Source organism: Festucalex cinctus, chromosome 2 (genome assembly GCF_051991245.1).
Source record: "Festucalex cinctus isolate MCC-2025b chromosome 2, RoL_Fcin_1.0, whole genome shotgun sequence".
NCBI classification, from domain to species: Eukaryota; Metazoa; Chordata; class Actinopteri; order Syngnathiformes; family Syngnathidae; genus Festucalex; species Festucalex cinctus.
In genome coordinates, this window is record NC_135412.1 from 25,060,119 (window position 1) to 25,083,426 (window position 23,308).

The 23,308-nt window shown below is 42.6% G+C and overlaps 3 protein-coding genes across 8 annotated transcripts; 1 reads left to right on the plus strand and 2 right to left on the minus strand.

The window, feature by feature from the left end:
• Positions 1-143: 143 nt before the first annotated feature.
• Positions 144-8,322, minus strand: LOC144014274 (coagulation factor VII-like). 3 transcript variants are annotated; one of them, XM_077513986.1, is made up of 8 exons: positions 8,188-8,322; positions 7,920-8,083; positions 7,802-7,826; positions 7,593-7,706; positions 5,936-6,082; positions 4,235-4,353; positions 4,027-4,147; positions 144-1,301 (listed from the first exon to the last, which is right to left on the minus strand). In XM_077513986.1, exons 1-8 carry the CDS (start codon positions 8,258-8,260, stop codon positions 709-711), a joined length of 1,356 nt encoding a protein of 451 aa, XP_077370112.1. In that variant the 5' UTR covers positions 8,261-8,322; the 3' UTR covers positions 144-708. The 3 variants fall into 3 exon arrangements, with proteins under 3 accessions (XP_077370112.1, XP_077370111.1, XP_077370113.1); XM_077513985.1 differs by having other exon boundaries at positions 7,920-8,116; positions 8,188-8,310; XM_077513987.1 differs by having other exon boundaries at positions 8,170-8,267.
• Positions 7,819-22,734, plus strand: setdb2 (SET domain bifurcated histone lysine methyltransferase 2). Of its 3 annotated transcripts, none has more exons than XM_077513981.1 (11): positions 7,819-8,106; positions 8,214-8,384; positions 16,960-17,073; positions 17,149-17,244; positions 18,023-18,141; positions 18,202-18,474; positions 19,496-19,821; positions 20,055-20,224; positions 21,236-21,582; positions 22,313-22,401; positions 22,483-22,734. In XM_077513981.1, exons 2-11 carry the CDS (start codon positions 8,324-8,326, stop codon positions 22,664-22,666), a joined length of 1,779 nt encoding a protein of 592 aa, XP_077370107.1. In that variant the 5' UTR covers positions 7,819-8,106; positions 8,214-8,323; the 3' UTR covers positions 22,667-22,734. The 3 variants fall into 3 exon arrangements, with proteins under 3 accessions (XP_077370107.1, XP_077370109.1, XP_077370108.1); XM_077513983.1 differs by having other exon boundaries at positions 22,318-22,401; positions 22,483-22,626; XM_077513982.1 differs by lacking the exons at positions 7,819-8,106; positions 8,214-8,384 and adding an exon at positions 16,249-16,876.
• f7l (coagulation factor VII, like) lies at positions 9,402-14,323 on the minus strand. Of its 2 annotated transcripts, none has more exons than XM_077513988.1 (8): positions 14,180-14,323; positions 12,525-12,688; positions 12,424-12,448; positions 12,248-12,361; positions 12,029-12,169; positions 11,870-11,958; positions 10,108-10,228; positions 9,402-10,028 (listed from the first exon to the last, which is right to left on the minus strand). In XM_077513988.1, exons 1-8 carry the CDS (start codon positions 14,265-14,267, stop codon positions 9,481-9,483), a joined length of 1,290 nt encoding a protein of 429 aa, XP_077370114.1. In that variant the 5' UTR covers positions 14,268-14,323; the 3' UTR covers positions 9,402-9,480. The 2 variants fall into 2 exon arrangements, with proteins under 2 accessions (XP_077370114.1, XP_077370115.1); XM_077513989.1 differs by lacking the exon at positions 14,180-14,323 and adding an exon at positions 13,896-14,136.
• Positions 22,735-23,308: the final 574 nt, after the last annotated feature.

Below are 23,308 nucleotides of genomic sequence, written 5' to 3' on the forward strand. Positions count from 1 at the left end.
AAGGTGCAAGTAGGTGAAAAGAAAAGATCCAAATATGGATTTTTGAATAGTGAACCGAATTTCAGTCATCTTGAGAAAATGGATGGATTGGTTTGAAGCGTATTTATGGCACTGAGAGACATCAAACATCACAATCGTAAGTGTCAGGTTGACGTGTTTGACATTTATTAAACACAACAAAAAGGAGAGAAGGCACTCGGTTAAAAGCTCGCGAGGAGAGAAGAGAGGAACTGATACAATTCACTACTTCACTCTCTGAAAAAAAAATCCCCTCCTCACCCTCTTTTTATTTGGTTTCCACGCCCCTAGTTACATAGGTGTCCCACCCCTAATAATGCAAATGCAAAACATGGTTGGAACACAGTGTACTTGTTTGTCTATATGTGTGTGCGCATGTGAGTGGAAGATTGCTGAGTACATGAGTGGTCAAGTTTGCAATCATTTTTTAACAGAAAACAGGTGGCCTCAGCAGACTGGCTCTAACCATTCTGCTGCGTTAGATGTTCTGGGTCTTATGCTTCGTGAGTCATCTTCTGTTAAGATGACATATAGCTAGGCTATGTGAATATGAGTGTGGAGCAAATCAGTCTTCATTGCAAGCAGAAGCAGTTCTTCATTGCAGCAAATGTATGATAACTTATATTTACAATTATTCCTACAGTAAGGTTAAGAGCTCAACAGAGTGGTTGATAATTGGTAAGTGAGCGCTTAGGTGGTTATGTTGTGCACTGGAAGTTGAGCGTCGTTTGTCAGCTGCACCGTTGTCGCTATGCGGTTGTGTATCCACTGCAGATAGTTGGAGACGCGCGTGTAGATGCCGTAGTGGCCTGGCCGGGCGCAGCCCTTCCCCCAGCTCACAATACCCAGCAGGAACGTGGTCTTCTTGTACTGCGTCACCAGTGGCCCGCCGCTGTCACCTTTACACGAGTCCTCCCGGCCCGTGATGTATCCGGCGCAAAACATGTTTTCGGTGAGCTGCACGCCACTCTCCTGGATGCACTGTTGCGTACGTATACGAGGCACCCTGAGACGGCGCAGCAGGTGCGAGGTGGGGCCATTCTCGGCTCGCCGCCCCCAGCCGCTCACCGTGTGTATGCTGATGGCCCACAGGTCACGCTCAGCCAAGGACTTTGTGGGCAGGCAGACCGGCACGGCGTACGGCGTGTAAAGCACGGGCGAGACCAATCGCAGCAGGCCAATGTCGTTGTCAGCCGTCTTCTTTTCATAGCGCTCGTGCATGATGATTTGAGCCACCTGGATGACCTGCTCTGTTCCTTCCGCCACCTCGGTGTTGTGCTCACCTGGCAAATAGAAAAAAGAAAGAGAGCAGTATACATAACATGACATGGCGACTTGGTGTGATACCAACAGAGGTTGGAAGGAACCAATTACAAGGTGAAGGCCCAGGTCTGAAATCGACGACGGCGTATACGGCCACGTATAAATATATCCATCCATCCATTTTCTGAACCGCTTACTCCTCACTAGGGTCGCACGGGGTGCTAAAGCCTATCCCAGCTGGCTTTGGGCAGTAGGCGGCGGACACCCTGGACCGGTTTCCAGCCAATCGCAGGGCACACAGATACAAACAACGACTCACACTCAAAAGCACACCTAGGGACAATTCGGAGCGCCCAATTAACCTGCCATGCATGTCTTTGGAATGTGGGAATAGACCGGAGTACCCAGAGAAGACCCACGCGGGCACGGGGAGAACATGCAAACTCCACCCAGGAAGGCCGGAGCCTGGACAGTCCTCAGAAGTGGGTGGCGGACGTGCTCACCAGTCAACCACCGTGCCATATATATATGGGCGGCACGGTAGTCGAGTGGTTAGCACGTCCGCTTCCCAGTTCTGAGGTCTCCGGTTCAAGTCCAGGCTCGGACCTTCCTGGGTGGAGTTTGCATGTTCTCCCCGTGCCCGCGTGGGTCTTCTCCGGGTACTCCGGTCTCCTCCCACATTCCAAAGACATGCATGGCAGGTTAATTGGGCGCTCCGAATTGTCCCTAGGTGTGCTTGTGCGTATGGATGGTTGTTCGTCTCTGTGTGCCCTGCGATTGGTTGGCAACCAGTCCAGGGTGTCCCCCGCCTACTGCCCAGAGCCAGCTGAGATAGGCGCCAGCAGCCCCCGCGACCCTTGTGAGGAATAAGCGGTCAAGAAAATGGATGGATGGATGGATGGATATATATATATATATATATATATATATATATATATATATATATGTATGTGTGTGTGTGTGTATATACATATGTGTATATGTGTATATATATATGTGTATATGTATGTATGTATGTATATATATATTAGAGGGTGGGTGGGAATGCAATATTCCGAGGGGAAAAAAAAATCTAATTTGCCACTCTTTAAAAAACTTGTAAATTTGCAACTTTATAAAGCGGCAGATTTGCGAGATAAAAAAAAAAACTTAGAGACTTACTAGAAATACATGTAGCGTACTATTCAGATATTTGTGCCAATACTTTCCGGTCGAGTTTTCAAATAAGGAGATAGTTGGTGCTGGATTTCACTTTGCTTCATCTTTTTTCCTTTGATCTTTCCTCTGGTCTCCTGACCTTCTGAACTTCACGACTCTAGCGAGACTCTGAAGTATCCGGTTAAGATGAAAGGTGTGGGATTTTTTTATTAGGTTTCAGGTGAATTAGTGAGCACAAATTTACACACACACACACGCACACACACACACACACACACACACACACATACGCACACAAATGCACACGTGAGCATTAACCAGACACCACCTGCCACCCACATGGTTACAAAAACAGAATCTCCCACCAACCCCAGAAACCTCTAAATTCCAACAGATTAGGGAGATCTCAAGAGACCAGAGGGAAAAACTAAAGAGAGGAAGGAAGGAAGGAAGGAAGGAAGGAAGGAAGGAAGGAAGGAAGGAAGGAAGGATGGATAGATGAAGCAGAGTGAGATCCACAGTCACCAGCTGGACATTTTTCTAATGCGGAATTAAAATGCTTGGTTCAGTAAAACCCCACCTCTCTCTGTGTGGTTGCCACCCCCCTCTCTTCCTAAGCCGGTTGCTGCACGCACAGCCCACAAAAGTCTGCAACGCTGCATTCGAGCACTTGTGTGGCCATGCAAGACCGTCCAGCCCATGTGCAGTACAACCGTGTCTTCTTTAAATGTGGAAATTGTTTGGATGTTCAATTCTTCAATAAACATTTGAAACAAAACATCTCCTTGCCGCAAGAAATCATAGTGGAGGATGAGGGGAGGAGAGAAAGAAAAAATAAAGAAACCCTGAGTGGGACACACTTAGAGAGTGAGCACGCTTAACACTACACCATTTGTCCAGTTAGGTTCATTGGCACAGAAATTTTACTTGTAGTTTCCACAAGTGTTAGCCACAACCTTTCTGGGAATTTAAGACTGACAATTGTCATTGCGCTTTGGCATTGCAAATGTGAAGGATAATTGATTGCTTTGAATTCATTTGGACAGAATGTTTACTGATAAAGGCCACTTTTATCATTAGCATGCGAGCATGGAGGTCTCAGAGAAAGTGGCCATGTGTTTAGTCCGCAGAGGCATTGCGGGGGGGTGTCCGCACCTCATGACTTCATAGAGTGAGCACCCACTCGTTTTCTCAGGTTGGGAGGGGCTTCGTGCTTGGAGAGCAGAATGACCTAGAATTTCTCATAGAGAGGCGAATGGAGGAAAACACCACTTCTGTCATGCTTTTGGTGAGGAAATAGCATTTTAACATGTCTCAAAGCTCCAAAAAGTTGATCTTTCACTTTACTGTCCCTTTAAGCATTCACACTTTGAAGCGTTGGTTGCTGCCAATGACAAATACGCTTCGCTCAAGCATTTAAGTTAATTTGTTAAAATGCATATTGAATTGTACATTTACGTTTCCAGAATTATTTACACATTCATACTTTTTTTTTTTTTTTTTTGTATAAGTAGCTAAGCCAACATGTTAACCACAATAGCTAGCCCTGCCCTTTACAAAACCTAAAACACATTAAGTGACCCATACCTGCAACAACATTTAGAAACTGGGCATCAGCGTCTTCCAGGCAGTGAGATGCTGTGAGGATCCACATGGGTTGAATGATTACACCGCCACAGAAGCCTTTGCCTTCATAAAGCAGCAACACCTAAAAAAAAGAAGCACCAAGAAATGAAACGTGTTGAGTTGCACCAGACCTGCAAGAAGTTCATCTTCTCTGAGGCTTACGGTTTACCTGCCAGGGGCATTCGCCTTTGGGACACTCGTTCCCGCCCACAATTCGAGCGCGAGGGTCAAGCTGCGTGGCTTTGTTTGGATCTTGAAGGACTGGGGTCATGCCACATGATATCAAGTCTGAAGCGAGGAAAATGATGTGAACTTTAGAGGACATTTTAGAGGACATTTCACGATGACGTCACAACATAAGGATGGGGGAAAAAACAACAAAACATTACGCGATGGCACCGCTAGTAAAAAAAAATTTGGTTGTTGGGTTCATTTATTCGATCAGCCTCAGTTAGAAGTAACACATAAAAACTGAATTTTTTTGGCCAAACAAGCCAATCAAAAATGTGTAGGATGTAGCAACAGATTATCAAGCATACACACTTTTTACATTACGTAACATATTTCAGCACATTAATTATTATTATTATTATAAATAATAACCACAACACAAACACAGAATTCATCATCTGAAGTTTAGTAAAATCTGTCACTTTTTTTTTTTTTTTAACAAAACAAAAACAAACTTGTTTTGAAAAACATTTTCTCCCCTGTAAGGGCAACAAAATTTGTCACACTTTTTTTTTTTTTTTTTTTTTACAGTTGGTAATATATTTGGTGAGTACTTTGAGTTTAAACATTTGTTTGAAAGTAATAATGGAACCACACATTTCCAATTCTTTATCATAGTTATTCCACAGATGTATAGATAGATATGAATAGATCAACAACACTGGCAATAATAGAAGCAATAGAACTAATTACAAATGCTATAGATCACAAGAAAGAATAGACACAGGGGTATTTATAGACATCAAGAAGGCATTTGATACAATTAACCATCATATATTAATAAATAAACTACAACGATATGGTATTAGGGGAATCATGCTTGAGTGGATAAAAAGTTATTTAAGTAGGAGACAGCAGTTTGTTAAGTTGGGCGATTATTCCTCATCATGTTTGGATACTGATGTGGTGTCCCCCAGGGGTCAGTATGAGGCCCTAAACTCTTTATTTTGTATATAAATGATATGCATGTAGCCGAAGACGGCTGGGATAGGTTCCAGCACCCCGCGACCCTTGTGAGGAATAAGCGGTTAACACAATAGATGGATGGATGAGGGAGAAATGAAAACTTGGCATATATCAAGTGGTGTAACCTCAAAACACAGTTTTTGACATGGTTTCATTGCATCCTGCCACATGGAAGTATCCAGTACACTACCTCTTATTTACTAATATTGCCAGCAAGATGAATTCTCGCGGCATTTGTGAGTTCACAAACTCCGGAGAATAAATCTTGTACTGCTCCCGTTGATTCATTTGAACACGACCTATTTTAGGTCGGACCAATGAGGTGTTGTTCAGGACGGGACGAAACCAATAAGCGCTGATGGCGAGAGGGAAACAAACAAACCTAACAGACGAGTGGACACTGCAATTAATTCTGTTCTCGCAGAATTACTCACCGTTTCCTTGTTGAATTTGAACTGCGAGAGGCGCATTGTGCATTTTCATACCAGATTGATAATGTGATGAACTCCCTTGAGTGAATCACAATTATCAATGTCTGGCGAGGTTAATTATTTACAAACATTGCGAAATGTCCTGCATGTGTGATCACATCTGGACGTATTTGGGAAACATCATCATCCTAGAACTTCCACTTAACTCTTGCAAATAACTCTAAGCGCTTTGCAATTAGCACCTTTGGCCGTGCAGCTCTTCCCATCCGCGTTCAGCAAGTATCCATCTGCGCAGGAGCAGTTGAGCCTTTCTCCCCTCTCGTCTTCATGACAGAAGTGCTCACATGCTCCATTTTCGAGCAGACACGTGTCTGGCCCGGCATTGTCGTCTACAGAACACAATGGAATTCCAAGTTACCTGGATCAATGACGAATGTATGGTAGGGATGGACTGATTATCGGCCGGGCCGATTATCTGCGCAGATATATATATTTTTGACGAATATCGGCAATTGTCCTTTTTTACTTTACTTTTTTTATACAGCTGCTATATTATCACTGAGCGGAAATTGCAAACTTAGTGAATTTTGGATTCTTGTCAGGGTTTGCAAAATATTTCAAAGATCTGTGATCACGGTTGTCACTTGTCGCTAAGAGTTTCCTTGTTGCAAAGAAATTTTGAACATTTTCAGACAATTTTTAACTGTCTGCCAACATCTTTGGAAACCTTTTACACACCTTGACAAAAACCCAAAATTCGCTAAGTTTGCAAGTGTTCGTCGCTCAGTGATCTTAAGAGATCAATTTAGAATTGGGTCAGGGAACTTTCTTCTTACCGATCACAATTTTATGGCTGATCACCGATCTCCGTCTTTTAAAAAGTCTGACCTGCCGATCTCGATTTTTGCAGATACCGATTTTTTTCATTACAAGTAGTATATTTTAACCTTGCTCTCGCAAGATGAATTCTCGCGGTATTTGTGAGTTTACAAACTCCGGAGAATACATCTTGTACCACTCCCGCTGATAACCGCCGTTCCCGAACCACTGAGGGTTCAGACCAATCACAGAGAGACATTGTGTTTGGTGGCGGGATAGGAAATTGTGACGAAACCAGGAAGCCAGCGCCAACGCCGGGGCTAACAAAAAAAGCCCAACATGGACGAATGGACGCTACAATTAATTCTGTTCTCGCAGAATTACTCACCATTTTTCCTTGTTGAACAGCGAGAGGCGCTTCGTGCATTTCTAGCTGGTAACATGTTCGTGCTTCCCCCCCCTTCAGCAAGAACTTACACGAAATTTTCACCCATGGCCGTGATTGGTTAAAACAAATGTGTAGAATTTTACATCATCCAATCAGCTCGAATTATTGTACAGAATGTCCCCCCTTTTCCCAACCAAATTACTGTGGAGAGGTACCAGATGGATATGTAATATCCATCTGGTTACTGCCAGGTTAAGCATATATCTTCAGTGTTCCAATCTTGTTTTATAGGAAAACATTGAAAAATACTGGTGAAATAATACAAATGGGTTGTTTTAACTGCACATGAAGTAGTTCTCTCAAATAAAAATGAAAATCCTTGGTCATCTCAGCAAAAGAGCACAGTGGCTGACTTTTTCAGACCTCTGAGGAGGGAGATGAGATTGGTGGAAAAGATCGTCTTATTTTTAAGGGATCTGCCGATCACCGATCTTCCAAAATTAAGGAAATCGGGGCAGATAAATCGGCCAGCCGATCAATCGGTGCACCACTACATTTCGGTTATGGTTTTGTTAAAAATTGAAAACATACCCGTCTATTTTCTATGTGGTTCCTCAACGGCATTTCAACAACGCTGACTACTAATAATCTGGAAAAGGCATATCGTTCTGTCACTAAAGTGTTAGCCTTACCCAGCTCACAGTTGAGGCCACTGAAGGGCGGTGGGCACAAGCAGTTGTAAGACCCCGGCAGGACCGCACAGCTTCCCCCGTTCAAGCAGGGACTCGACTCACAGCTGTCTGGAACTGCGGGATGTCACTCGGTGAAGTCACTTGTCAGCAAGTCATAAGTTCCATAACTAGCCAGTGCTAATGTGCCACATAGTGTTTATTCTGCTTACTGCTGTATGTCTTCCAGAATTCGTCCTGAGGAAACACAAAGCCATTGAGAAATAATTTAACACTTGGTTGGAGGTGATGTGGAATTTGGTGCGGTGCAGAAAAGCCGGGCGGGCCAACCGTGGTCTCTTGATGCTCAAACACCTCACGCGCTTCCTCATATGAGCACTTCTCCTCCAGACACTCCCTCTTCAAATCGCCCTTCTGCAGCTCCTCCAGCCAGCCCGAGTTGAACCTCCTGGTGCGCACCAGGACACTGCGCGCCTCATCCCGATTCAGGAAGACTGAGGAGGTTGGAAAAGCGGAAGTGGGTAACCCTGCATCAACATCAAACAACAAGAAGATTTGATTACACTAACGGTTCCTTAACTTCTTCTGCTTCTCTGACCTGATGCCAATGACGACGGGCTTAAGACGATGAGTAAGCTTACGAAGACACTCAAGCGCGCTGCTGACGCCATGGGAACGCTGCTTGCTCTGTATGAGGTTGAAGTCCAATAACCCCCAACACTGGTCAAATTCTGATGCGAAGACTCCACCTCCCTAATATAGCTGTTTGGAGAACTATCTGCATGCCCTCTGCTGGTAAGCATTAAAACACCTCTATGACACAGTCCATCAATCTCTTTCAAAAACCATGAGTTCATTTCGACCAGCTGTCTTTTTTGGCTAATCATTTACTTGTACATGACAGCAGTGATTTGAAGAGTAAAAAACAGAGGTCAACTACTGAACTCATGCTATTAATTTCGATTACAAATATTAATCGCCTGTAATTTCTTTGAAAAGTATCAGTCTGGTTTTAGGGTATACCGCAGAGACTGCCCTTGTTAAGATTTGAAATGGTAGTAGAAGTAATCTTGATTGCCATAATTTAAAGGTACATTGAGCTGTTTAAGAAGGTAATATTAATGTGCATGCTCCACCAACGCCCAGATGAGTACAAAGAGCCCTGACTGTTTTACTCTGACTGCACCTATCAGCTTTTATCTTCCCTTTTATAGTAAAGTGTGCGGACCCTGCACACTTCATAGTTTCTTTGGGGAGGGGTGGAGTGGTGGAAGGTGACGTCATACGCGTCCCCGCGGAGTAGCGGATATATGGAGTTGTGTTAACTAGTTTACGACACTGCACACATGAGCTGCTAACTTTCCACAGTTGGGATGCTGCAGTTATGCTATGGGCCAGAGTTGGCAGTCACGAGAAAAAAAAAAAGGATCCTTTAACAGTGTTGGTACTGTTAGATTACATGTGCCATCACTAAAAATGATGAAGGTCCTGGTCAGATTACAGATTGACATGGCAACATGGAGCTGCATTCTGATTGGACCAAAAAAAAAAAATCTAATCTCTGCAGCTGTACTGAAGCCAGTGCAGCTAAGAGAAATGCTACAAAATGAAGAGAATAGACAGTTGAGAAGCAAGCAATACAATTTCACTGTACAAATATTTGATTTCAGGTTGTAAATAAGCCTAATAATGTTTAGGGCAGAAATAAAAAGACGGCTTTGCTGGCACTGATCTCCCACCACTATAAACCTTTCAACATTTTTAGTTGGATAAAAACAGGGCAAAAAAAGTTGACAACCATCAGAGAAAAGATGCTTTCTTGTTTTTTGGTTTATTGAAACAAAAACGACCAGTTAAAACCAAAATGTCAGTTTCCAGGCTCTTCTCACTTTTACCATCTGGTCATTTGTTGTTGGATCCAGTCCAGGAAGTTGCTGACTTTGGTGTAAATGCCATACATGTTGTTGTCAGCGCAGCCGTTCCCCCAGCTCACCACGCCAGTCAAAAACCAAGTTTTCTTGTAGCGCGACACCAGAGGGCCGCCGCTGTCGCCCCTGCACGCGTCCTGGCCGCCTCTTTGCAGCCCGGCGCAGAGCATGTTCCGGGTGATGTTGAGTTTGGTATGCAGGCGGCACTCCTGCAGGGGGACCCGCGGGAGCGCCAGGCGTTGGAGCAATCTGGCAGTGGATCCGTGCAGTGACAGGCGACCCCACCCCGACACGGTGTTGTGTCGAATGGCCGCCAAGGTACGGCTGAACGAGCTGTTCCGAGCCGGAAGACAAATGGGGACGACGTAGAGTCCCAGTTTGATGGGTCGGTGGAGCTTCAGCATGGCCAGGTCGCTGTCGTAACTGGACTTGTTATAACCGCGGTGGATCAGGACTTTCGACACTCGGCGCTTCTGCTCCGTCTTCTCATCGGTCTCGAGGTCATGCTCGCCTTCACGCAAGAGGGAAAAAGAAGGCAACGTTTGATGAGCAAACGGCTCCGAACTGAGCTCTTTGATTGATCGCCTTACCCACGACGACGTGCAAGATGTTGTTTGGTTTCTTCCACACGCAGTGAGCTGCAGTCAGCATCCACTGATCGGATAGGACGATGGCACCGCAGGTATGCTCGTGGTTCTCAGTCAGGAGCGCCTTAACAGGAGCTCATCGTTTTTAGCATCATTCATTTGTCTGTACCTCACAACTTGTGTTATTTTCGTCAACGAAAACTCAAAAAAAAAACAAAAAAAACATCATCACATTTTTCACCGGACTGAAACTAGACTAGACTAAACCCCTCATTAAGAAACAATAACTGGGAATAAATCAGTCTGCATTTTTGTCGACTAATGAAGCCGACATAATGGACATTTTAGTTCGTGAACAAAAACAAGACAAAAATTATTTGATTTTGTAAAATCTTGTCTCTCCTAATCTGTCATGTGACACATTGACACACCCCCTTTCAAATCTGCAGCTAGCGAATGCAATATGCACAAACACGGGACACACAGGAGGTGGATTCGCAGTGAAAGGTTAATGTCAATTATACTTACAACTAGTGTTGTTCCGATAACGTGTTTTGGCCCCCGACACCGATACCCAGATTTGCAGTATCGGCCGATACCATACCGATACTAGGGCTGCACGATATTGGAAAAACATGCGATATGCGATATACTTGCTGAACATAGCGATATCGATATTATTGCGATATTTAACATGCACCTAAAGAAATTACATTTTTATTACCTAATGAAAGAAAAACATTTTTCATGTGGCAAAATAAGCAACCTTAATGGAATCTTATTTAATTAATTGTAATTATGTCTTGATAATTTTCAACTATTGAATGGCGATGCACATTTTAGTTAGCATCTGACTGGTCAAATTCATATAAAAAGCATAAAATTCTATATAAAACTTATTGCATGCCTTTGCGATATGTATATTGCAAATGCCAATATCGCGATATCGATATTTTTTCGATATATTGTGCAGCCCTAACCAAAGTTTTTTTTTCCCTCAACATGAGAAAGTTGTCCTGCTATTGGTTCTGAGCATTCAAGGGCCAATAGGATATCTTAGATAGGCATGCAGTGAGCATGTCACATATCAATGAATGTCGTGCACGAGCAAGACACAAGATGCTGCAGCCAAAATCCTATATTAGTGTTGGAATTAATGGTATCGGCATGTTACTTGTGAGTACTCACCGATACCGATACCACTGTTTTAATGCAGTATCGGCACCTCTGCCGATACCAGTATCGGTATCGGAACAACACTACTTACAACGTAACATTAATCCAAAGGCTATAACGTTCCAACAATAATATTAATCCAACCGCTAACTAATGCTAGCTAACTTGCTAGCTCATAGCACGGAGCCATAGTAGCAGCCACTTGTTGATATAGCCTACTGTAGTTATGTGTCAAATTGTTTTTCATAAAAATGAGAGAAAATTTTATGTAAAATACTTTTAGATCTGAAATGTTCAACATAATCTTCTGACAAAAAAAATATATATACAGGGGTAAAATGATTGTCCTGACTAAAACTAGACTAAAATGTTGACCGTTTTTGTTGACTACAACTAAATGAATAAAATTGTTTTCTTGGACTAAAATGCTAGATTTATAGTCAACTAAAAAAGGACTAAATAAAAACGGGATGAAGTTGACTAAGATGAAAAACTAACAAGCACGATTGAAACTGGACTAAAACTGAGACTAAGTTTAAAAATGGCGGATAAAATTAACACGACTCACAACCGGAATGATTCCGCTCACCTGCCAGGGACAATGTCCTTTGGGACAAATATCTCCATTGACAACTCTTGGGCCAAAGTGGACCAGTGGTCGTCCACAGGGGACAGGATCTAGGACAGAGTGCAATTTATAGCGCAAATCTGCAATGACCTGAAGGCAACCTTAAGAATCCGTTCTGACCTTGTGGAGTGCAGGTACTGTTGTCCTGATCCAGACTGTACCCTGGAGCGCAGAAACAAATGTGTGTCCGGTTCGGAAACTCTTTGCAGAAATGTTCACATCCACCATTCCTATAGCGACATCCGTTGGAGGTCACTCGCACTGCAAAGAGACAGACACATATCATGTCATACACGTGCCAGTCAAAAAGCAATCATGCCCGGTGCCCGCGGGCCTTGCCTTTGTCGCAAGTGGACCCGTGGAATCCAGACGTACACTGGCAGACAAAAGTGTCGACCTTGCGAGTGCAAGTGCCGCCATTCTTACAGGGAGATGACAGGCAGTGATCCTCGGCTATAAAAACATGCAATAGGAAGTTTATCAAAAGCAGCTTTTCCGCGTGTATACAGACTTACCTGTGTACAATCGCCAGAAGACTTCCTGCAATGCAAACGCGGGGCATGAGTGGAAACGTAGGCAATTGGACAGAAGCACCTACTGACGGTAGTACACTGACCAACTGCTGCGGCAGAGCAAAGATCTCCTTGGCCTCCTCATAGGAGCATTTCTCTTCCAGACATTCCCGCTCCAGATTGCCTTGTTTCAGCTCCTCCCAGAAGTAGTTGGCCCGCCGCGTTCGATGAAGAAACACGCTTGCGTCGGGTCTCCCCAAAAACATGCCTGTGTCAACAAGAGTTTACCACATTGGGTTGAGGCATCAGGCCAGAAACACTTGAATTGTCTTTTCCTGATTCCAATCAAGATGCGATCCTTCAGTCTTAAATAATGCTGCATTTGAGGATGGTCGGAAGTCGGACTTTTCCCGAGTTCAAACCAGGAAGTGTGTACGGGAACGCCCCCTTGAACTCGTAAATTCCACTTGCGAAGTCGGAAAAAAAGAAGGACTCCCACTTCAATGACGGACTACAAGTGATGTCACTCTGAAATGGTGACCCATTTAGAAACAGACAGTGAATGGTAAAACAAAATTTACTTGAGAATAAAACTAGATAGCTTTCTTCATTCATAAATATTTGACGTACCTTCACGTAATGCAACGTATGTAACATATGCCACTATCTCCTGGCATGAAATTATACGGTGAACGACTGAACTGTATGGAATGCTTATGAAATAAGATCAAAACAATAAATGAGGCAAAACTACGTGAAGGTACGTTTGCTGGAGGTCAAAAATGAGTTTTAAGAACCAAAATAAAAAACAATTTACCACTATCCTCCATTTTGGTAGGATGTTTACTTTCGCCGCGATCGCTTTCAGATGGGAACAGGGAAAAAATAACTCGGATATGTCCGACTTCCGACCATCCTCGAATGCAGCACAAGTCCCCAAGTTACTGTGACAAAGGTAAATTGGAGTCCCCACTTAACACACTTGCGTTTAGCAAGTAATAATAAGTCATAAACTCTTGCCCAGTCACATTTATTTTTAGAATAAACAACTTGGCTGTCAGTGTCCTTACAGAATTTGTATCAGTTAGCTGTACTAACACATTCAGAATTCATTTTGTAATTGTCCAAAAGCAAACTCTCTGTATTGTCTATTACTTCTTAATTAAGTTCCGAACTGACGTGAACCGTTTGCACAATTAAATTAATAACCCACAAAGTAAAACATTTTTGGGGAGTTGTTTGTGGGTTATGTATTTCGCCCAACTATTTTGGTTAATTGAAAAACCCCCAACAGTTGGGTTGGTCCCTTTTTACTCAGTTTGGGTTATTTTTGACCCAGCTGTTTTTAGAGTCCAAGTTGATGTAGTTTAAAAGGAAGACTGAGTAAAAGTCAAGTGGAATCTAGCCAATCAAGTCCCAAGTCCTTAAACTGTGGATTGAAGATTTGTGTCAAGTGTTCTGACTTTGTGCCGCACCTTGCGCTATCCATCCATGTTGTTATATCCAGTAATGTCACTCTTACTTGAGGTTAAAAGGAAGCGGGATCTCATCTGATCTAGGTCGAGACGCGTGATACATCTTGTTCTCATCCGTCACGCACTCTAATGCTGTTAGCTAATGCCAGTGTCACCAATGTCACATCTACGTCGAACATCGATCAATTAGCTCTCTAAAATAAGATTCGGCCATGCTTCCATCGAGAAAAAAGTGGAGGAAGATAAAAGGAGAGTTGGACAGGTAGAGTAGGCGGAGGACTGACCTTCAGGAGGCCCAATGCATGCTGGGATACAAGCCAAGAAAAGCCCTAGGAAGAAGAGCGGCTTAGTGTGTCTGCTTGTTGTTGCCATTTTTATTCTGATCTGGGCAAAGGTCAAAAATGGACTTGAAACACGTCAACATTGCCATGTGTAAACTGCCCAAATATGGCTCGGCTTTGTTGGTTTTGTCTCTTTGGACTTTGGAGCCAACGGTTTAACACAAATCTCTTGAGGTCACCGTATTAAATATCCAATCAATAGCCTGGTTTATGTGGAGCCATGTATTCCGATTAGAATGATCAGAATGGATCATGTCACATGTAAACAGGTGACCAGAGATCTTCATTCAGAATGGTTTCAATCGGAATGACTAAAAAGTCTCCATGTAAACCCGGCTATTGTGATTGTAGAAACAACAATGATTTCTCATTAATTATTGACATTTTTAATTCAGTCATGTCAACTGTATATTTGCAGTGGTTAATTACAAATCAGATCATTTCAAGAGTCAAATCAAATCCTAGCATTTGTAAACCAGAACACAAATTGGGAAAGGGCACATTGGTGTCATACAGGCGATTGTCAGTACTGCAGACGTTTGAGTATGTCTGGGATGAAGTCCTGAGCATCCCTTAACTGCGCTTTCCAGTCCTGTGGGATGGTGGACTTTATGTACAATCCTCCCTCTCCCAGCAGGGCCCCCAGTGCAGCTCCGCGGTTATAATTCTCTCCTGGAAATGAGCAGGAATTATGTCTGTTTAGCTGTTGCAAATCATGGAACAACCTGAATCTAATCACATAATTGTCCGAATGGGATTAAGATATTAACTCATTCAAACCCAAACACGTGTAAATATCCATCACATCCATTTTCTTGACCACTTAATCCTCACAAGGGTCGCGGAAGGCGCTGAAGTCTATCTCAGCTGGCTTTTTTTGGCAGTAGGCGGGGTCCACCCTGGACTGGTTGCCAGCCAGTTGCAGGGTACACAGAGACGAACAAGCATCCACACTCACAAGCACACCTAGGGACAATTTGGAGCGCCCAGTTAACCTGCCATGCATGTCTTTGGAATGTGGGAGGAGACCGGAGTGCCCGGAGAAGCACGGGGAGAACATGCAAACTCCACCCAGGAAGGCTGGAGCCTGGACTCGAACCCGAGTCCTCAGAACTGGGAGGCAGACGTGCTAACCAGTCAACCACCCATATAAAAAAAAAAATAAAAAAAATATATATATAACGGTATCGGAACAACACTAGTTTGTGGAAGGCATTAGCAAAACAATAGTTTGCTGCTAGCTAACGTCAGTTCTACAGCGTACTATCCATTTCAGTATCATAAACTGAACAACAGAAAAGTGAATGAATTAAAATATGACCAAAATCAGTATGGTATTCAAGTGATTTTCCGTTTTTTCAATGGCTGTGCCTCAGTCAAAGAACATTTCAAGGTTTGTTTTTTGTGATCCTATATGTGACAGCTTGGGGTTTTGCCAACCGGAAGTACGTGTGACAAACAGAGGGTACCTTGGTGATAGTGGGTGGAGCCATTGGGATATTTCCAAAATTTCAGTTTGTCATGAAGGATGATGTTACCCACGACCACTTGGTTGGCAGCAGACGACCAGGAAGTGCGGTCGCTACCAGCTTCATCAAATCATCACAATTCATCACATTTGTGAAGAAGCTACTACAACGCAACACTTTCAGAACTTTATTCATCATAACAGCACAGAGTCTGAGCCAGTCAACTGTCGGTTGATGGCTTCTGACTATAAAATACATCAACTCATATCTAACTTTATTTTAAACATCTTGCTTTAGGGACGGGTGCTTTTCTCATTTGAACAAATCTGTTTCCAATTCCCTGTACCTGGGAATCGATACCGGTACTGAACTGTACCAATTTTCGGTTCTGTTGTTTGTGGTAATAAATATTCACTTATTTAACAATAAGATCCACACACACGCACACACCTAAACAGTTATTTTTCAATAAATTAAATTTGACCAAATAACAAAACATTAGGATTTTAAATCAAATGAGCCAGAGATGGTAGAGTAAATTTTTAAAATAACATTTTATAATTAATAAGGTATCAATATAATTCTAGTGTTATTTCGGTGTTTGTTTTGGAACCTATTTTAGCGCGCCAGCCCAATTAAGTAACGTGCTTGCTACTTATATCTTAAAAGGAAGTACACTACCTTATTTTTTACGTATATGGGTGCCCTCCCCCCCCTTAAATATCTTATTCGATTTGGTGTATACATTTTGTATGTCAAGAATTCCCAAAGATGATGAACGTAAAACGAACGCCAACCGTTGTCTGCCAGACCAAATTCAGGGCAATAATAAAATACGGTGGCCGGCCGGCTCACTTGTTGTGTTTGAGGAAGACGGCGAAATGCTATGCCAATGCATCATACAATAAGTTGCTATTGGGGTTATATGCAATTACAAAACTTTACGTTGAAGCGAAAACGATAGTTTCAGTTTCACAACTATTTACGATTGGCCTTTGAACTTATTGATTCGGTATTTTGGCAACTAATGCGACCCAGTCGAAGAGCGCCTGCTAGTTTAGCATAGCGGTCCTCGACTCAGATTGTTTTTGTCTGATACAGTATTTCAAAATAGTAAGCAAATAGTTCATTTGTATTTAAATGGAGGATTCGTTCGATCGTCGAGATGTTGGTGAGATTTTTGTTGAATGAAAGTAACCATTTGTGTACAGATTGATTTGACGGATTTATTCATTCATATTACGTGTTTGCTAGATCGGGCCAAAGCTTTCTGGGCTAAGGAGAATGTGGAGCAGATGTTTAGTTTTATGTTCAAGCGCATGGAGCATCTTAGGGAAGTCCTGAGCGCCAACACGGCAACAGACAAAGGTTTTCTTCGTCTGGTTATCTTTCTTGACATTTCGTTTTTAGTTTCCTGTCTGATGTTTGCTTCTGTTCCCTTAGAACGAGTTCAGGCTCTGAAGATGCTCGATTGCCTGGAGTGGACAGTTCAGTCTCCTGTGGGCAACACTCCGGTGGTTCAGGTGGTTATTGGTGCAGGTAATTCACCGAGCGACTCTTGCATCCCGTTCGGCACAAACTTGAACCTGTTTGACAACAGCGATGAAAGTACAGGAAAGATTACTTTTTCCAAAGTGGACCAAAATACACTACAATTTTGGGCCATACAAAGAAAAATGTAATTCTTTCGTCACAGTTACTGCAATGTGAGTCAAAATTTTGTATGCCTAGTTGCCTACCAAAATGAAATTCAAATTAACAATTGTGTTTTTTAATTAAGGAAACTCAAGATGGCAGTGGTGGGGTATTAAAATGGGTACATGCCATAAATGTGTGTATTTTTTGGTAAGATGGTTGTAAGTGTTCAAGAGGAACCTTGAAACAATCTTCGGAACTTTGTGTCCACCACATTCGCACAAGTGGGCTGTCTAATCATAAACAAAGTATCACTTTATTTGTGTAAGTGGTAGTAAAAGAAGCTGATGAAGAAAACTGAGCTGACATTTCAAGTTATAGGAGACAAACTATGAAAGAGGTACTTGGTTTGATTTTCTATAGGACATCATGATCCGACAAACATGTTACTTGGTAGCAGATGCTGTGATCCAAAATGAGTCTTTCTCTTTCCTTTGAAACATGGGGGGAAAAAAGTGCAATCATTCAATTATTGTCAGCTAGCCCATGAATACATTTGATAAGCAGTTATGAGGATATTCCCGACCTGCAACATACTATGTGTGCATGAAAAAAAAAAAAAAAAAAGACTATGTCAGGGTTAAGGTGTCAAATGAACTCTTGACTTTGTTCACCTGCTCAGATAATGAGCGAGAGCGCCACAGCCACATGCCCACACCTCCTCCGTCAGCCGTTGAAGATCTGCTGCTGTCTCCTTTGGTGCCCATTCAGCCGCCATACAAGCTGCACACGTGCTGCAAGGTAAACTCGAGCTGACCACCACACTCACTTCCGGTTCTGAAGCTGCTTTTCTCGCTCTAGATGTGCCTGCCTTCTTTGCAAGGCACGCATCCGTCCACCCTGCCATATTGGGCTCAGAACCCACTCAAGGTCCCGCTGCTGTGCGGTTTCAAGAGGATGGTGGCAGGGCCACTGATGTCGTCCATCGCCAATCGGCAGAAAGATGGCGAAGATGAGGATGACGATGAAGGCCACTGGGATGTCATTTACAAAGCTCCATGCGGGCACAGCCTCCGTAACTATGACGATGTGATGCGTTTCCTGTTGGCCACAGAAAGCTACGACGTTTTACAGGTCAGCTGCTTTGTATGACGCATGATTGTTGACATGCAGTCTTTTTGCGAGTTGAAAATATTTTCTTCCTCTTTTGAATTTTTTAAATTAATGCATTTGTGCCATAATTTGGCTTGTTGTATGCATGAAATGTTTTTGTTTTATTCTGATCAAAAACAAATGAATGAATGACACTGTATAATTTCCTACCGCTTAGTAAGGTGGTTGGTCGGGAATCACTTCTTTACCAGCCACTAGTCTTAATTTTATCCACCATTTTTAAATTTAGTATAAGTTTTCATCCAGTTTACATCACGCTTGTTAGTTTTTATCATAGTTAGTCAACCTCATCCCATTTTTATTTAGTCCATTTTTAGTCGACTATAAATCGAGTGTTTTAGTCTTTATTTTAGTCCAGGAAAACATAATTTTATTCATCTAGTCTTAGTCCCCAAAAACTGTCAATGTTTTCTTCTAGTTGTTGTTTTAGTCAGGACAATCATTTAACACCCGTATTTTTTTTTTTTGTCAGAAGATTGTTGAACATTTTGGATCTAAAAGTATTTCACATAAAATTTTCTCTCATCTTTTTGATGAAAAACAACTTGACACACAATTACAGTATATCAACAAGTGGCTACTATGCCTCCATGCTATGAGCTAGTAAATTAGCCAGCATTAATTAGCGGTCGGATTAACATTAATGTTACATTATACTTATTATATACTTTTTTTTTTTTTTTTTTTTTTTTTTTTTTTTAACCTTTCACCGTAAATCCGGCTCCTGTCTGTCCCAGGTTGTGCATGTTGCACTCACTAGTTGCAGTGATTGGTATTGTTTTGTTGAGGGTTTTAGTCTAGTCTAGTCTAGTCTAGTCTAGTCTAGATTTAGTCCGGTAAAAAATGTGTGTTAATGAAATTATTTTTGTTTAGTTTTCGTTGACGAAATTAACACAAGTTCAAGCAAAGTGACACAACCAGCCACCAAATTTTTTTTGTGTGTGATGGATTTTCAAATGATGCGTCTTGCCGTTTCCTCCAGCTGGACTATTTCTCCTTCAACATGGCAGTGCAGTTGGACCCGCCCACAGCCCAGGAAAGCCATCCCCCGGAGATAGACCTGAGTCGCGGATGTGAGCCGACCCCAGTGGAGCTGTGCGTGGGCCCCGACGATTCCCGGCCATCTGAATTCCGCTACAGGAAGGAGCGCTGGCCACACGGCTGTTTCCTTACCCGGGGTCCCGTGTTTGACACTTATTGTGAGTGTACCGACGGATGCCTGGACGCACAAAGCTGCGCCTGCGTCGCCATGACGGGAGCGGACAACCATTACAACTATCAGAGACTCTCCCACCCTGTGGCGTCGGGGTGAGTTGAACACAAACAAATTGAAAACAGCAGCAGTCAACAGCCAGGGAGAATTTACAACTTCAATTTCTTTTTCGAGCTACGATACCAATCACTTGCCCTTGTCACACTTTTACACAGTATAGTTTTTGTAGTGTTTTTTATTTTGCAAGTTTTACCCCAGCTTTGTAGCATTAGCTCAGTGAATGCCAGTAAAGGCTCTCTATTCTGTTTTTGAAATCTCTTAACTGCAGAATTTTTGAGTGTGGGCCGTGGTGCAGCTGTGATCGGGCTCGTTGTCAGAATCGACTCGTCCAGAGAGGAATCCGAATTCGTCTCCAAGTTTTCTGGACCGAGCGTTGTGGTTGGGGTGTGCGCTGCTGTGATGACCTGGACGCGGGGACGTTTGTGTGCATATATGCAGGTGACACAAACAATACTACTTAGGCTATGTTCAGTTCACATGATACCACTGTTGACCGCGGCAGCCCTGTTTGTTCAAAACATAGTGCGCTGTCGGATTTTGGCCATTTTTGTCCTCTTTTTCAAGAAATTTGAAAGTTCTTGCCGGGGATCCACAGGCCTGTTGTGTCCAACTGTGTTGTCTCCTGAACCTCCTGCTTTGTCTGTTGTCACCTAAAATGGACCGTGGCTACCAGGAACATGGGGGGGTTATCAGGAAAAAAATGTAGCTTTACAGCCTCAATTAGCTCTTTGACCACCAAACGTTATAAAAAAAAATAATAATACGTCAATAACGTCAATGCCAGCCGATTTTCAGCATTTTAACTCATCTTTCAAGGCAAACGAAATATTGTGTGACATGACTACCTAAACATAGTGGATATCACCTAAAAGGTTGCATTTCATTCTTTCATTAGAAAAAAAAGGATGTTATTCCGTTCTTTAATAATCACCATTTGAAAATAGATCATTTGAGTTAAATCAAGTGAAAATGGAAAAAATAGAGAAAACAAGTTTTTGTGAAGATACATTTTGTGCACAACAGTGACTTTGACACAATTTTTATTTTTGTTTAGTGACGCTCTGTGAATTAGATTTAATGTGACAAAGGCTTTGATCATTCACATCGTAATTGAAAACATTCTATTTCATCAAATCAGTTATGTTTCATTATAATTTGCTACACAGGGAGCCCATTGAAAAGAGATACAATGCTGCCATCTGCTGGCCATAGTTAATGGGTGTTTTTGATTCTACAACCCATTGACCAGGTAGAACTGCACTTAGACGTTGCACGGCCCATTGATTTAAAAAAAACAAACAAACAAACAAACAAAACAAAAAACGTAGTAAATGTCAATTAACGTTTATGGGTGGCATACATCGTAATTTTAACATACGTCAGTTAAAAGGCCCGTATAATTGGCTTGTATACACATTTTTTTTTGACTGAATCTATGACACCCCCCAGGTGTGATCCTGCAAAGGGCCCAGCAGCCCATTGAGGCTCCGCCCCCAAAACAGTCCAGAGTGGACCTGCCATCGGATGACGAGGTGGAGGTGGTGACCGAGTGGCTGGCGCCCCCCCTACAGGAAGGGAGCACCTTGCTGGAAAACCCCGACTCCCCCCCAACTTGGCCGCCACTGCATGTTCCGGTCATCCAGAGACCCGCCGAGGTCGACGCAAATCAGAACAAAGTTGCGGCGTCACCAAACAATGCTGACGGCAACGAAAGGAGTTTGAAGACGGTGGTAAAATCAGAGGACGTGTATTTGGTGGACGCCAGAAAGGAAGGAAACGTGAGCCGCTTTCTCAATGTAAGTGGAGCACAACGGCAGTAAAATGAGACAAAAATGGCAGGCGAAAAGAATTGCAGTTATTATTTGAAGTGAAGTCATCAACCAGTTTTTTGTTTTTTTTTGACAATATGTTCGATGCAACCTCACTAGTCTAAATATGGTATTTTGGTTAATATTGCATTAGTGGAATATGACTTAAGCAGCAAAATCCAGCCACTTTTATCCATCTCAGGGGGCGGCTATATATGTATTGTTTTCTTTGTTTTGAATTGTTCGTTATATTGAGTGATTTTTTTTTCAATGCTATTCATATTGTATTATCTTTTGGTGTTGATAATGGAAGACGTTATGGTGTCTGTTTGCAATTAAAAAAAAATAAAAAATCTCAGGGGGCGGCCATTTTGCCACAAGTCTCAAGTAACCAATCACAGCACAGCTTCAGAAAACAGCTGAGCTGTGATTGATTGTTGCCTGAGCAACACTGTTGTCATCTTCAGTCGCCAGCAAGTGGCAAAATGGTCGCCCCCTGGGATGGATAAAAACAGCTGGACTTTGCTTCATAACTCATATTCCACAAATGTAATATTAATCAGAATGTTATGTTTACACTAATAAGCTCACATGTAAGATATTATATTATTGTCAAGAAATGTTTAAGGTTGACTTCCCCTTGAACATTTATTGTGACGCTTTTTCCAGAAGTATGCAGCACTTTTGATATTGCGCATGTCCGTCTCGTTTCCTGCAGCACAGTTGCCAGCCGAACCTTTTCATCCAGAACGTCTTCACTGACTCGCATGACCCCAACTTCCCCATCATTGCCTTCTTCACCAACAGGTAGGAAGAGAATAAGTGATACGGGCGTAATCTCTATGTTAAGGTGATTGAGTAAACATGCGTGTGGCTTTTGTGTGTTAGTGTGGTGAAGGCAGGCACAGAACTGACGTGGAATTATTCGTCCGACGCGCACACGATTTCACTGGCGCAACAACAGGAAGTGCCCTGCGTGTGTGGCACTGATGGTTGCCTGGGCCACTTCCTGGAGGAGAACTTTTGTGAAACATGTGAGCTTGGATTTTGTGACACTATGGAGGAGACGTGACCACGGCTTCTTGAAGCTGCTTCCACTTTTTAATAGGTAATTTTGTAATAAAACTTGACAAAAGTTGAGTCCAGATGACATCCTCTATTAATAGAATCAGGTGGATACATGCAATGCTATGAATATAGTAGTCACAAAATGAACATCAAAATATAAAATCGGATACACCTCGGATAGCTTCCAATCCAAGCACACTTATTTGAAGGGGAAATCAACACCCCAATTATTATTTTTTTTTGGACAATATGCAACCCTACTAAATATGGTGTTCTGTTTAATATTGCGTTAGTGGAATATGAGTTAAGCAGCAAAATCCAGCCATTTGTATCCATCTCAGCGGGTGGCCTTTTTGCCATTTGTTGTCGACTGAAGATGACGGCAGTGTTGCTCAGGTACCAACCAATCACAGCTCAGCTTCCGAAAACAGGTGAGGTGTGATTGGTTGTTGCCTGAGCGGCAAAATGGCCGCCACCTGAGATGGATAAAAATGGCTGGATTTAGCATCATAACTCTTATTCCACAAATGTAATATTAACCAGAATGTCACGTTTAGACTTGTGAGGTCACATATAACCAGGGTTATTTTAGTTAAAGGGCCTGTCAGTAGGTTTGACAGTTTCTGTTTGTAAACAAACAATTCAA